The sequence below is a fragment of the Mustela nigripes genome, chromosome 10 (assembly GCF_022355385.1).
Source record: "Mustela nigripes isolate SB6536 chromosome 10, MUSNIG.SB6536, whole genome shotgun sequence".
Lineage (NCBI taxonomy): Eukaryota > Metazoa > Chordata > Mammalia > Carnivora > Mustelidae > Mustela > Mustela nigripes.
This window is the reverse complement of record NC_081566.1, coordinates 16,954,548-16,969,575: the sequence shown is the minus strand read 5'-3', so window position 1 is coordinate 16,969,575 and position 15,028 is coordinate 16,954,548. Positions and strand designations below refer to the sequence as shown.

The 15,028-nt window shown below is 49.3% G+C and overlaps 1 protein-coding gene across 1 annotated transcript in view; it reads left to right on the top strand.

Moving 5' to 3' along the window:
* The window catches only part of STX6 (syntaxin 6), a 51,421-nt gene extending 37,033 nt beyond the window's left edge, over positions 1 to 14,388 (top strand). Inside the window, exons 7-8 of the mRNA XM_059412716.1 lie at positions 4,062 to 4,156; positions 8,504 to 14,388. Coding sequence (XP_059268699.1) covers positions 4,062 to 4,156; positions 8,504 to 8,580 — 172 coding nt within the window. The 3' untranslated portion in view covers positions 8,581 to 14,388. The remainder of the gene's footprint in view (positions 1 to 4,061; positions 4,157 to 8,503) is intronic.
* The last annotated feature ends 640 nt before the right edge of the window (positions 14,389 to 15,028 follow it).

The window sequence follows — 15,028 nt, the reverse complement described above, 5'->3', positions numbered from 1 at the left end:
CGGATTCGCAGAGTGTTGTGACGGATGGAAACATGAGACAGATATGGCTGTGTAACCTCCCTGGAGATTTGGGTCCTGACGGGGATAGGACAGGAGCTGACTTCCCTCTGTCATCCTGTGACTCTCCTCCGTCAAACATCTTAAACTTTAACTTAACGAAGAAAAGTTTTTAAATTTAACTTTGATTAATAAAAAAAATTCCCTCTCAAAAATAAAAAGTAAAAACAAAGCAGATGAAAACATAGCTGAGTTTCTTTGTTTTTTCCTTCAGCACAGTCCCCTTCTGTGCTCAGAAGTAGGACACCAAAAGCATCCTTAAATGCTTTCATTCCACAGATTTCTTTCTGAAAAAATAAGACCATCTACGAGGATATTGCAGAACCTCTCCTATCACAGTCTTGAATTCAGCCTTACACATTCATTCTTCAGAAATTCAGACTGGTATCTGTTCTGCTGGGAGGTCCTGGGTACCCACAGAAGAGGGAACAGAACAGACTGTCTTCTGTCAGAGTTGACCAGTTACTGCACAGAACAGACATTCTGCAGACGGTGCAGGTCATTAAGAGGCGCAGAGACGGAAGGGGGAAGGGTGTGGTGCCATCCGAGCCCCCTCTCAGCTCAAGCTGCGGACCTGACTTAGCCCAGGTCCTGGAGAAAATGTTTGGAACTAGAACCTGAAGGATGAGTGGAAGGTGGCTGGGGGAGGGGCGGGGGAGGGTCACCTGGGGGTTAGAGTGAGAGAGTGCATGGGATGGAAAGGTCTGGTGTGTGTAGACAAAGGGGGGTTGCAGAAGTCAAGACAGGGAGGCTGAGCACAGAGCAGGGAGGCCTTTGAAGCCCCATTAAGGGGTTAGGTTAGAACTCTCTCTCCTGAGGGTGATGGGAAACCAGGAAGGTTATGTTGGGACTAATGCCATGGACAGGTTTACATTTGGGGCAGACCCATCTGGCTGTGGTTTGGATGACAGACGGCAGCGGAGCCAGACTGGAGGCAGGGAGACTAGAGGGAAGCTGTAAGAGTGGGAGTCTAGGCATGTGTGTTGAATTTCTAAAATGCATTGTTCCCCTAAAATTTCAGTTTGTGGGTGGAGAAGGACTAGTTGCCTGACTCCTCCTCGAGGTTCAGTAGATGGTAGAGAAGCCTGGCAGACATCAGTTAAAGAGGTGACTTGAACACACCAAACACACCCTTGATGTCGCTCCTTCCCGACAGCCCACTAAGGCACTAGCAGAGGGAGCTTTTTAAAAAACTGTCCTAAGACCTGTGGGGACATAGGGCATGAAATAAGAAGCAGTAACCATAACATTTTAGGTCCCGGAAAGTAGGAAAATGAATGGCTTTTGACTCGACAGACCAGAGAAAGCTGAATCCTCCGCCAGCCACAGGGGGCGCCAAGGAGCAGATGCCGTTCCTGCCTCTTGGCAGTGTGAGCTGGGAAGGGCGCGCTCATCACGTGGTGACACGGTCCTCTGGAAGGAAGGGGGATGAGTGGTGGGATGGATGCAGAGATGAGGAAGGAGGTGGACGCAGGGCTAAGCCCTGGCTTTTCTAGAGTCGAGTCGGTAGGACAGGATTCTGCTGTGAGTGTGTTACTTGAACTCATGGAGAAGCACCCAGGGGATAGTGGGAGGGGTTGGTAGCAGTTGTCCAAGGGGACAGGAAACATCCATGTTTTTTTACTAAAAAGCCTGAATATGCTACTTAGCTCTTTAAACTATGTCTCACTTTGGTAAAAATAATATTTTTGGTAAAATAATAATATTGGCAAAAATTTTGGTAAAAATTTAAAAAAATTGGTAATTTTTTTGGTTAAAAAATAATATTTCTGGTGAAAATAAAAGGAAAGTCCCTGAGTCTTGGATTTTGACCTGTGTCCTCCAGCACAGTGGCCACTGGCAGCTGTGGCCCATAAGGACATAAAATGTGGCCAGTCTGAACACAGTTGTGCCCTGAGTATAAAGGCACATCAAGTTTTGAAGACTTCCTGTGGAAAAAAAAGTAGCATAGCTTGTGATTGATTTCTCTTAATTACATGTTGGAATGATAATATTTGGGATATATGAGCCAAAAACCCAGATTATTAAAATTAATTTCATCTCTTTGTTTCAAATGTGGCTACTAGCAAATATTAAATAGCATATCGGACTTACAGTCTGTTTCTTTTGGACAGCACCGAGTCAGATCTGGGCTAGAAACCTAGTTTAGTGGGTGTCCTTGGGCTGGAGGTTGGGTGACTGGCCTTTTTGTCCTCAGTAGGAAAAGTCATGCCCAGCATACAAGGGTGGCTCTTGTTTTTCCATATTTGGCCCTGCCTGGGTAGGTCTGCAGCTGCAGACCAAGATGCTACCAGGATCTTAGATGAGCTAATAGTGTGTTAATTTGAAATTTCAGGTAAGGGACAAAGATCTGTTTATTTAGTTGTCAACGTGGAGTTTATTTAATAATTGACTTAATGAGGAGTTGGTTGTCCCAAATCCTGTGGGTAGTCAGGTGCCTCTTGTGGGCACAGACCAAGCCCAGTCATTTCTAGCTGCCACTGATGCTCCTAGGGTAATAAGGCCTTTTTAATAAGACCTCTGCTACTAATTGGTGTGTTAGGTTCCATACTCGGAATAATCATATGTTCACCGCAAGTTGAAAAGTCTGGAATTTTTTTTTAATTAACATATAATGTATTATTAGCCCCAGGGGTACAGGTCTGTGAATCGCCAGGTTTACACACTTCACAGCACTCACCATAGCCTATACCCTCCCCAATGTCCATAACCCCACTACCCTCTCCCTACCCCCCTACCCCCGGCAACCCTCAGTTTGTTTTGTGAGATTAAGAGTCTCCTATGGTTTGTCTCCCTCCCGATCCCATCTTGTTTCATTTATTCTTTTCCTACTCCCCAAACCCCCCACGTGGCATCTCCACTTCCTCATATCAGGGAGATCACATGATAGTTGTCTTTCTCCAATTGGAAAAGTCTGGAATGTTTTGTCATTTATGAAACACTGCTGGAGTATTTTGGTGTTTTCTTTCCCAGCTGCAGCTTGGACAGCCAATAGTGTTTGCTTCCTGGAGCCACTTCTCTTAGCAGGCAAACACCGACTCCTCTGTGGGTATAGATGAGGAGGGCACACCTGCAGGAGTTTCAGTCCCAGGGCCTCCCAGCTCTGTGACAAAGCACAGAGCACGGTTAGGAAGATTATTATGTGGTTAAAGCATGTTTAACTCATTGCCATAAAGTGCTTTGTGTTACGCCCTGGCCCCCACAAGACCCTGGCAGGGAAGCTGTCCCATTTTATGGATGTGAAAACAGTCCCAGAGTGGGGTGCCTTGTCAGGGCAGTGAGGTAAGCAAGTGGCGAAGCCTGCTTGTTGGGCTTTGCTTAGCCTCCTCTGCATATGCTGCCCTGCCCCTGAGTTTGTGTTACTATATGGTCCGGTTCGTACTGCCTGATCTCCGATCATGAAGTTGAGAGAGTGCTAAAAAAATAAGTCTTTTTGGGACGCCTGGGTGGCTCAGTGGGTTAAGCTGCTGCCTTCGGCTCAGGTCGTGATCTCAGGGTCCTGGGATCGAGCCCCGCGTTGGACTCTCTGCTCAGCAGGGAGCCTGCTTCCTCCTCTGCCTCTCTGCCTGCTTGTGATCTCTCTCTGTCAAATAAATAAATAAAATCTTTAAAAAAAAAAAAAAAAAAGTCTTTTTAAAAAGGTTTTCAGCAAGTTCCTACTATGAAGAACCTGACCTGAACTGACTGCAGCTATGATCCCTCATGGTTTGCTCTGAGGCGATATTACTGTGTTTGATGACGAGGTCTGCCCCGACCCTGCTTGGGGTTGTTGGCTAATACACAGCACGTGCAACTTAGTACCTTTTTTTTTTTAAATTCCCCCAAATTCAAAAACCTATCTTGTGCTAAGGATTTTGGGTAATTGATTGGGGGCTTGAATCCCAAAATTACTGGTTTTAGGTTTGCCAAAATGGAGGCATAGATCCTGTTTTAATTCTGTGGCCAATGCATTGCCCAGCCTTTATGCTGATCAGCTACCCTTCTGGGTCTGCTTCTCTTTCTAGTATGCTGGATGACTTTTCTCATGAGTTGGAGAGCACTCAGTCTCGGCTGGACAATGTGATGAAGAAACTTGCAAAAGTATCTCATATGACCAGTGGTATGTATGGTATTTAAAGCTTAAGAATTCCTATTGAAATCTAGAAACACCGTCTGTAGGGTTCTCGTAGGCATGCCCCTTCGGATCTCTCCTGTGGGACATTTTTGGTCCTGTTCTTTGGTCGGGAAGGAAGACTAGTTTGCACAGGCCTTGTCTGCTGCTTGTGGCTTGAGAAGTGGTCTTTGCACCCCCCCACTGCACAAGGCTGGTGGTGTTGGGTGGCTCTTCTCCTGGCAGACCAACTCTCTTTAGAAAATCCTTTCTTACATAATTTTTTCTATTTCCTTGCCAAAATAGGGAACTTATTATAAAATTACTCTTATAAGTAATTAAGCCAGTTACTGTTTTCTTCTGGACTGATTTTCTTTCATTGAGAAACTCCTACCATTTCAGAATAAGGTGGCCTTACAGATCTAATTTAATGGTTTTCATTTAAATCCACAGTGAAATACTCCATTGGGTTTGCAGCAGGATGGGGTGAAGAATTAACAGTTTTCAAATCAGTCACTGTGTAGGAAAATATGTTCCAATGACTCTATTATTTTTTTAAGATTTTATTTATTTATTTGACAGACAGAGATCACAAGTAGGCAGAGAGGCAGGCAGAGAGAGAGGAGGAAGCAGGCTCTCCGTATTTTTTTTTTATTGTAACAACCCTTGCTTCCTCTAGTACATTAGAAATAATGTGTTTTATTTATTCTTTTTTAAAGATTTTATTTATTTGAAAGAAAGCAAGGGAACGAGACAGAGAGCATGAGCAGGGGGGAGAGGCAGAGGGAGAAGCAGACTCCCCGCTGAGCAGGGAGCCCAACGTGGGGCTCCATTCCAGGACCCCAGCATCATGCCCTGAGCTGAAGGCAGATGCTAAACCAACTGAGCCACCCAGGCGTCCCAGAAATAGTGTATTTTAAATTAAAGAAAATCCAGTATCTCCTTTTTTCTTTTGTTGGCTGGAGTGGCCTGGTGAAGGGGGGACCTGAGCTGCTCCTTGAGCTGATGTAGCTGTTTTTGAACCAGAGCTCCCAGCTCCCCCACCAAGATCCCCCCCCCCCCCCCCCCCCCCCCCCCCCCCCCCCCATTTCTTGACATGTCTTTCTTTGGGTTTCCTTCCCTCAGGTCTGTGCTATGGGGTCTGATAGTTCGGACTTTTGAGCTGAGACTTAAATACAAATGCGTATTTGCTTTCCAGCACTTCAGCTCATAGGTTATAGAACAGTCGTCTGGGGCTCAGCTTCTTATCTGTAAAATAATAGGTTGATGCCTTGGTCTCAAGATCACTGTGAAGATTAAATGAAGTAACAGTAGTTAATCTGCAAGTGTTTAACAGTGTCTCCCGTGTATTAGTACTTACCAAATGTTTGTTTTAAAAAAATACCTAGACAGGCAGAATATGGCCCTGCAGGGCAAAAGACCTGTTAGATCCAAAACAGAGGGAAGCTGGTAGCCAGGCTTCCTTCTTCCTCTCCAGGGACAAATACCTTTATGCTTCTAGCAAGTCATTGCCGGAAGCACATGCCCCCTTAGTTCATCATTCACACTCTTCAGAGAAAGGTTAGCAAAGCCGCCTTCCTTACTGCTCCGTGTTCTCTCTCCCACCTTCACCCCTCTACTTAAAAAAAAAAAAAAAAAAAGTTAATGAACTATTATATAACCAGTTGCAACACCAGACCTCTCACTAGTGTATGTATTAGTCACAAAGTCAAGTAGCTACTTCAGCACCAGTTTTGTTTGGGGAAGAGCAAAGAACAAAGATGCACTGTGTCTTTGTTTCACAGCATTCCGGGTATGAATAATTTAGAAAAGTACTTGCATTGTGATAAGCCGTTCAGTGTGTATAAATAGCACTGAGCCTTGTTTATGCTTTATTCTACTTTATCCTGTAAGAAAAGTTTGGGGAGCAAAGTGGGGACTTCAATTATGTTTGTCTAAGAGAAAGAGCATTCAGCCTGAAAGGCCCTTCAGTTTGGACAGCTCGCCTGGGGTTTTCATTTTAATCTTTGCTCGCTCCCAAAAGAAAGCTTGCTCAGGGACCTCCTGCACAGTGGTGCTGGCTTCAGTTTGACAACAAGGCAGTTTGTATTTGTCTCTGTTCTCCAAAACTTTGGGGCAGGTTGACTATCTTTTCATCTGTCCTTGAAGTGTAGTAAGACACACGGACTTTCGACGAGGCGGTCACTGAGCACTCACAGGGCAGCTGCCCTCCCCATGGCTGGCTGCTCCATGGCCAAGGACAGCCAAGATGCACCTGCCTTTCCAAGTGACCCAAGGAAAGTCTATTCTTTTGAGTAGATACGGAGGTTTTCTTCCCCTCACATTCCAAAATTCCGTTATCTTTTCTCTTTAGGGAAGGAAAATATTCTGGAAGGTGGGGGGACCTTGCCGTTGGAGTTCTCTTTGTTCCTCTCTGACTTTTTGAGGCAGGCCTTAAACTTGCCAAGCTGGTTAGGCTTTTCACTTGAAAGCACAGAAGCCTTTGTGGTTAGGACTCAACCCCTTCTGGGGAGAAGTCAGCTGGAGTAATGGCTCCCAGAGCTTTCCTGGTTCCGGCGAACCCAGCAGCAGCTTTCCACTACAGAGGAAGGTGGCTTGGAACAGAGTTCTGGGTTGTGCTGCTCGTGTGACCCAACTTCTTGATGAAAACCCCCAGTTCAATGCAGTTGTGGAAGAGAAAGTGACTGGGGGTGGGAGGGGATTGGGCAGAGGCTGGCGAAAAGCCAGAAAGTGGAAAACTGGTTCAGCATCGGGAATCTGGGTTTGAGATGGCAGGTTGGGGAGCAGGGCAGGGATCTGTATGAGGCTGGGGGGTAGGGGTGGTGAGGAAGCAGTTACCTTGACTGTTTTGTGCTGGAGGAATACTGACTAATTTTAATGAGAGGGTTTTTAAAACATCATAAACATTTTTAAATAGATGAAAAAATGCTAGATACTGAAGTTTTCTTGGCCAGTGAAGCGATAAACAGATTAAAAATATTTTCTGAGTAGGCTGATTCTGCCTCCCATGCCCATTCAACTAGCCCTTGTCAGGTAAGTAACTGACAGACTTGGGGTCTTTACCCTGATCACACTAGTGAGTCTGTAGCACGTCTGAAGTAGAACAAGGTGGTTGGCACTGAGATGATACTTACTTTGCTTACTGCTACTTGGTGGCTGGCTGTTGGCCGGTTCTAAGATTCTGCTCTCCATGACATTTAAGTAATTTAAGTGCTTGGTCTGTGGACTTAGCTATGCTCTGTAGCAAGTTTGGCAATTTGTTTTCCTAGATTCAGACCTTTATATAATGTGATTCTTGATAACTATGGTATGCCACAGTCTGCAGGCTCTCCAATAACCTTCTGATGAATCAATATGACTTTATGTTTCTGTTTAAACTGAGTGATCTTTTCTGGCTGTTGAATTGCATTTTCATAGGCCCATGAAATCCTGTTCTCTCAGTCTGACCCTTCGTGGAAAATGCAGGACTCGTCTGCAGAAAGACCATGTGTTCTTTATACACCTGCACAAGTGAACAAGGCATCCTGGCAATGGCAGCATCTTGGGCCCCACGCCCGGCCCGGCCACAGAGTGTGTGAGGCTGTTGGTGTTCACACTCACAAAGCCCGGCCAGGCAGCTGCCGTGCAGTGTGAGGGCCCCGCACCCAGGGTTGTGGGTGCAGCTGGGGCTCCCCTGGGGCTTCCCCTTGGCTCTCCTGCCCCCTCCTGCCCCTCGAGCCTCCTTGCTCTCACCATTTAGTTGGACTCTAGCCACTTAGCTTCCGGTGCTTGTCCTCAGGCATCGATAGGGCAGAATGTTTCAGGGAAGACATTCCACTTTCATTGTCAGGCAGGCTGTGCCGATTGTTGAAGTGATCTTACTCCTTTCCTGACCAGCTGTGGGGCAATGTGGATCGTACTCTTGATCCCAGAGTTTGCTTTCTCAGCTCGTTTCCTGAAGTGACCAGCAGGCGCTTCTGTTCTCTGTCCACCCTCCCTAGTGCTCATTGAGCAAAGAACATGATTCCTGTTGAATGAAATGATTTCACTTCGGTGGGAGATGAAAGCAGACGGGCTTTGGTCTGTACGGCCGATGCCAGCCACCTTCCACGGACACGGTGCCCCCGAGCAGCAGCAAACCGAGAGCCAGAGTCTAACTCACGGCTTAAGACATGAAGCACGCACTTAGAGGCCCGTTTTCAGGAGATGGGCCGAGCCGTGGACGCACACGTGGGGCAGGCCCCCCGGGCAGGCTCCGGAGCATCTGTGCGCCCACCCGTGTGCTTTCTGTCCCGGCTCTGCCTCGGGGCCTTACCTGTGGCTGTACCTTGGGGAGTGCAGCGTCGCGAGCACTAATCCTCCTGTCCTGCCTTCCAGATCGGCGCCAGTGGTGTGCCATCGCCGTCCTCTTCGTGGTCCTGCTGGTCGTGCTGGTCTTCTTCTTAGTGCTGTGACGGCGGCCCCGCGCGGCTCCTGCGCACGGACCCCAGGGGAGGCGGGCAGCAGCGCCCGGCGTTGCCGTCTCCTCACACTCCTGTCTGGAAAACACAGCCTGCACTGACCTCCCTCCTCGCGACCCTGCCGCGGAGACAGCGGCGCTGCCCCGGCACTGGCAGGGCCGCTGGGAAGAGGAGGCGGACGACTGTGCGCGCCCGGCACCGCCTGTCCTGAGGACGGCTTGCCGCTGCTTTGCCTCCGGGGCCCGGGCCCCGAGGACAGCCTCTGAGGAATCCAGGAAAGTTCGCGACTCAACTAGTGCTTGCTGTTGCTCATTCCATCCTTCTCTGGCCGCTCTTTCCCCTGCCCAGACAGCACGCCTGTGCCCTCCGGGACCGCGCTGGCCGCACCGGCTCCCGGGCGGGTCTCCTCTCCCGTGGCGGCAGTGGCCCCACGGCCCAATGCCCCCCCAGAGCTGGTTGCTATTGGGGACACAAGGCCCAGAAGCAGTTTGTGACAGAAAATGCAGTGGTCCATTTTTCAGGGATAAGTGCTGGGATAAAATTGCTTTTCCAGGCTCATTATTCTGTGGTAGAAACAACTAATGGAAAATAATGGAAAGCACAAGGCTTTGGGGGTGCCCACAGCTGGTGGCCTGAACTGAAGGGAGGAGGGGGCAGCGTGACCCAGAGTTTGCACAGCTGAGGGGAGGGTGGACGAGGTTGCTGGAGGCCAGAGCCTCGCCAGATTCAGGTCGCTACCCTGGGGCTGCTTGTGTTTCTAGGACGCTCCTTACCTGTACGGCTGCTGCGCAGCTCAGCCACTTGTTTGGACGGTCTGGACCCAGGGCCAGTCTGGCAGCGGGTCAGGTCGTTGCTGTGGCACTCTGTATGGGGGGAGGGGCGGTTAGTACACTGGCAGGTACAGCGACACTCACTCAGAAACCGTAATGACCAAAAAGGCTAGTTCTGGACCAGATTTCTCTTAACCTGGGAGGAATGGCAAGAATGGCTGTAGGTGAACTTGGGTGGGGTTTTTTCCCACTGAGATGACAACTCAGTTTTTTTATTACCCATTCAAATAACTGAGCCAATTCAAATTTGAAGAACGGATGCTTTAATTGAGTTTTAGTAGCTGAAATGCTGAGATGCTAAACTTTAAGCTTCCGATGATGCCTCCAGCGTCCTGGAGTCTGTAGGATATTTTTATCACCTCCCCGATGCCGTCACTGGTGTAGAGCATCAGCCGACCCGGAGCCCGGTGGCAGAGGCCACGCTCTCCCCACCACCTTCTGCACTTGGAAAGCACGGCAACGTCTGGATAGAGCTCTAGCTTTGACTTCCTGTTTCCTCATTTTATTGGGGCCCATTCCTCGGCACAGTCTCTCTTTTTTTTTCCTTTTTCCCTTTTTTCATGTTTTGTCTGTATTTCTTGGGGTTTTTTTTGCTTATTTGCTTTGGGCTTTTCCCCCCTTTTTTGTGATTTGCAATGATGTACTTGCCCAGCTGACTTATGAATTGCACTTTTTAATAAATATTTGTAACAGTTTTTTAAAGAAGGGTATTTTCTCATGGTTAGGATCACAGTAGGTAAGGAAATCTGCCTCTTGCTGAAAGCTAAAAGCAGATTTATAAAACTAAAAGGGTGGCTGACATCCACGTTTACACTCTATTTGATATATAAATAAGTTATTTTTTTCAAATTAGCAAAAAAATCCACAAGATTACTACAAAGGGCTTCAGACGTAGGCTACTAGATTATTTGTTTTACAAGTTTTGAGACTCATTCAAATAGTTTTCTCTAAACTTAGAACAGGGATGGTACTTAGGTTTGCATTAAAATGAACAGGTCTTTGTCTACCGTACATGGGGACCTTGTCTGAGTACTGTAATCCACACTCCGCGCTACAAGAGGCGGCCAGCAGCCTAAGGACCTGTATGATCACGCCATCCAAAAGCCGTGCTCTTCTCCTGCTGTTACCAGGTTTACTGTGCCCTGCACCACTGTCATGGGTGTCCTTGGGGCCTGCTGGGAGCGTGCCTGGTCATTAATGGGTAAGATGCTTCCTGAGGTCGGCGGGCCAAGTGTTGTGACCCGGGTAATTACTAAATGTCGGGAGAGATTTGGAATTGGCGCGAGGACCTCACTTAATTTCAGATGTTTGCTAAGCAGTGGCTGTTGTAGACCAGACTCCCACTGAACCTGGCCGGGGAATTCCTTAGGAGGAGAAAGTTTACTTCTAGATGCGGGCAGTGCCTGCGTTCCCCGCGGGTGCCCCATCTCTGCGCCTCGCAGGAACCGCTCTTGGACGGGCGTCCTCTTAGCTGATCGTCCGCGTTAGCTCTGCCCCCAGCACAGTTTCCGGCCCCGCCAGCAAGATCCTGGGTCTGACCCTGTTGTGTCCGAACTGGGCATCGCCGCAGACGTCTCCGCTCAGCTCAGAATGCAAACGGGGCAGCCCGAGGGAACAAGCCAGGGGCTTAGGTTGATTTTTGAGGACATATGTTTCTTCATCAGCGATCCTAACACTGCCGGGCTTTGGGGGGGCCCCTGCGTGGTCCCCTTGCCTGTAAAACGGGGAGAGTAGACCCCGATGACCCTCTGCCCTGCTCAGAGGCACATGCTGTAGTGCGCGGGCTTCTCCCCGCAGCCTCGGCGCCCCGACACATGTCATTTCTAAGGAACTGGCGGGATGTGGTGGATACAAGAGAGCTCGGCTTACATTTATCGGTTTATTGGAAGGTTTTTCTAATCAGCTGATTTGGGGGGACAGGTGGGGGGAATGAAGCACCGAGAGAGGTTGCCAGAGTGGGGATCCAGCTGGAAAACCGAAATACCTTTCGTTTTCAGTCCCGAGTTTCCATCTCGCCTTTGTGCGGACTGCCCGCCCCGGCGCTCCGTGGCGCCCGCTGCCGGGGGCCGCTGGGAGTCGCAGCCGCGTGAGCCGCACGAGGGTCCTCACGCCAGAGCCCAAGGGAGGAAACTTGGGAGCTTGCCCATTATCCCCCGCTTCTAGCCAGAGTTAAACAGACTGATGGGTCTGGTAGCCAACCGCTTGGCAACTCCCACTCCTTCTCACCTCGTGAGATTCGGGGCTGTGAAGAGAAATCTCGTCTGACTGCAACAGAAATCTGTCTCTGCGAAGTGCGGTACCTTCTGTACGCGACGGTGGCAGAGCCAAGATCTCTCTCTTGGTAATTTCCCCGGCTATAAAGTGCGACCGTTACCTTTCTAGAGAATTCGTCGCGTTTGAGGATCTGGGACCGGCGTGACGCGCGGGAACGGTCCTGAAGCGCGTTGGGCTCCGGCGCGCGGCTTCACCTCCGGCCGCGGGAGGAACTCGGAAGCGGAACAGCCGGCCCGAGAGCGGAAGTTGGCCGCCGCGGCGTGCGCGACCCGCCCCTTTGTCTTTCTCTCGCGGGCATTTCTTTCCCTGCCAGGTTTTTTGTTTGTTTGTTTTTTGGTTTTTTTTTTTTTTAAGAATAATATTTTTGAAATGCATGTTTTTTTTCACCAAGAGCAGAGAGAGGTGAAACCAGAGGGTTCGCAGACCTCCCACAGCGGCGCTGTCGCCGACCAGTCCGGGCGGGAAGATGGCGCCCCCGTGAGCGGCCCAGCGGGGGCACAGCCACGGGCTTCTCCCAGGGTCTGAGCAGGGACAGCTGCGTCACCAGGCGAGTGTGCCCTGTCCTTACTGCCCCCCTCCCCACCCCACCTTCATAGACATGGTTGCGCTTCAAGGGAGAAGGTCTTACTCTTGCAAGGCCTGCAGTGTGGACACCGGCCTCGCCGAGGTCCCTTGCTGTGACACTCTGAAGCTGCCCTCAGGTGTCAGGTCCAGAAAATCAAGAGAATTCTGCGTAGAACAGCCGTTCAGACAGACTGGGAGAGTCGTGCAGTGAACCTCCGAGGCTCCCGCTCTTAAGGCTCAGGGCCCGGAACCTCATGGCAGGGCTGAACCCCGGACTGGCTGGCTTCTGGGGTCAGCGTCGCCGACAGCGCCATTGGAAGGGCTCGGACCACTCAGCTCAATCCTCTTGTTTTAGGACGAGCCCAGCACGGCTCCCCGCACAGACACGGGGATGTTTGTTGCACTGCTTTCTGGACTTGGGCCCCAGGGAGCTCGTGCACAGCTTGGGACAAGTGACCTCGGTGACATATCAAGTTAGGCCGGTAGTGACCTGTCATGCGCATCCCTCACCCCAACCATCTGATGTTTTTTGCTTTTGGATAAACACTGAAGCTTCGAAAGCTCCGGCGGGCCGGCCCTGTTGATGCCGTCTACCTGTAGGCGGGAGTTTGTCATGTTCTGGTCTCTTTATGATACAGGTGTGTGGCAAGGTGGGGAAGAAAGAACTTGGTTTCCCTGCGACATAAGCTAATGTGTTGGTGCTGTTTTCCTTCCCATGTGACCTTTGTCCAGAAATGCCCTTCCCCAAGTCTGTGTAGACCGAAACTCTGCTGAGACAGTGAATGTCTCAGTCACCTGCCTGGCTGCTTGGCATGGACCTGTGAGAAAGTGTATTTTATCCTTTTCTTTCTTTTTTTTTTTAAGGTTAGGAGTTCTTGAACCCAGAAGCCACTCGATTATCCAGGGGATGTTAGAAATAAGACCCCCAGCCTCACTGTTCGCTGAGCACTTGGACCTTGTGTAGCTCAGTGTCGGCCCAATGCGCCACACAGGCCAGGCTTTCCGTTAGCCCTGGGCTGAGACCACGTTAACCGTTGTTCTTTCTGCTCCGCAGAAAGTGGGTTTTAGCTGAGACCCTGCTCCAGGCTGGAAATTGCAACCCTGTAGGTGAAGTCGGCCCTGGGAGAGGCAGACGTCCTAGTCCTCGGGAAAAGAAAGTATCCGTGCGGGGTGAGGAGAGGCCAGCCAGGTGCCTCCCAGTAGAATAAGTTACTGGAACTTGCTTGTATGCTTGATGTGCCTCCGTCCTAGGTTGACCCAGGCTGGGAGAATGCCCTGGGTGAGGGTGGCCTGGAAACCAGGAAAGGGCCAAAGACAGCAAGCTGTAAATGATTGTGGATTCATTTTTTTTAAGTGGAAAAATACGCTTTCACTAGCTCATATGCAATCAGAAATTAGTGTAATGAAAAAATGAAATGTGTAATACCTGGCAGTACTCAGCCACATTAAACCATGGAATCTTCTTTTGAAAGATAAATAACCTACAGTGTTTCATTTTTAAGTAACTAGAAGGTACAAACTAAAGAAGTGAGATAAAAGATTAGAATTGCAGATGCCCAGGTGACTTCCAGGTGGTGCCCCCCCATCCCCCTGCTAGTCCCCATGAGAAGAGCCCGGTGGTCCTGGTGCCAGTCGACACTCCTCACCACAGGTAGATGCGTCTTGCTTTTTCTACAGGCCGGGTCTCCAAGTGCGGTGTGGGACCAGCCTAGGCAGCCATCGCCCAGGAGCTTGCTAGAAATGCAGGTTCTCAGGCACCCCTCACCGGCCCTGCTGTATCACAGCCTCTGGGGCGTTCACAGACCCTCCAAGGGGGTTCTGACGCCCAGTCTAGTTTCAGAAGCACTGCTACTGCGTCGTGGAATTTAGGCTACAGTAAACCATCCCTGCATAATAAAACCTCTTCTGCAGCTTTGCGCGTAATTCTGACATTAAACAAACTGATGACACTACACACTTGAAAACTTTTTAAAAATACTGTGTAAGAAAAATCTCAACTAGCCGTCTTTCAAAGTGGTATTTTTACACCCTGGAGTCTATCAGTAATGTTTCTTACTTCTGCTCTTGAAATCATGTTACAGCTGTACAAAGAATACTACTGTTCAGTATTAAAAGAGAAATGGAAAGACCATGACCTTTGTCTTGGGCTGTTGTTTTGTTTGTTCTTGTCATTGTTTTGTTGGGTTTTGTCTCTGTTTTTATTTCTTTTCATACCTACACACAGCGCCCCCCTTCTGCCCCCATTAATAAACATGGACATATGCATGCACCTGGGGTTGGGAAAGTGTGTGGCTGTTGGAAGGTCTGAATTATAAATTGTGATTTCCTTGGTTGGGCAAGTCACATGAATGATGAAACCCCCAAATAAGCACACTGTATATTCAAAATATCATACAGCACAGTTTCAGTTGGGACAGGGAGTGTGTGGGGAGTAGGGAAGCAAGACTGAGTCTTATTTCCCCCTCACCGAAGTGTTGGCCAACAACAATATGGGCCATCCCAGTTGGCAGTTGAAAGAACCTGCCTTCAGTTCTGTGTGGGGACAAGGTCACGAGGCTACATGAGTGCCTTAAGGACACAGACCTTCATCATTCCATCTGTCATCATCATCCTCACTCCTATTAGCCGAACACCTTCTGTGCGCCTGGCACTGTTCTAGGTATTCTCTGTCTGCAGAGACTTAAAACGGCTGCATGAAATAGTGAGGTTTCCTCATCTAATAACCATCTCAGGTGCAGAAACTGGAACACAAGTATTATTTCTCAAGGTCACAC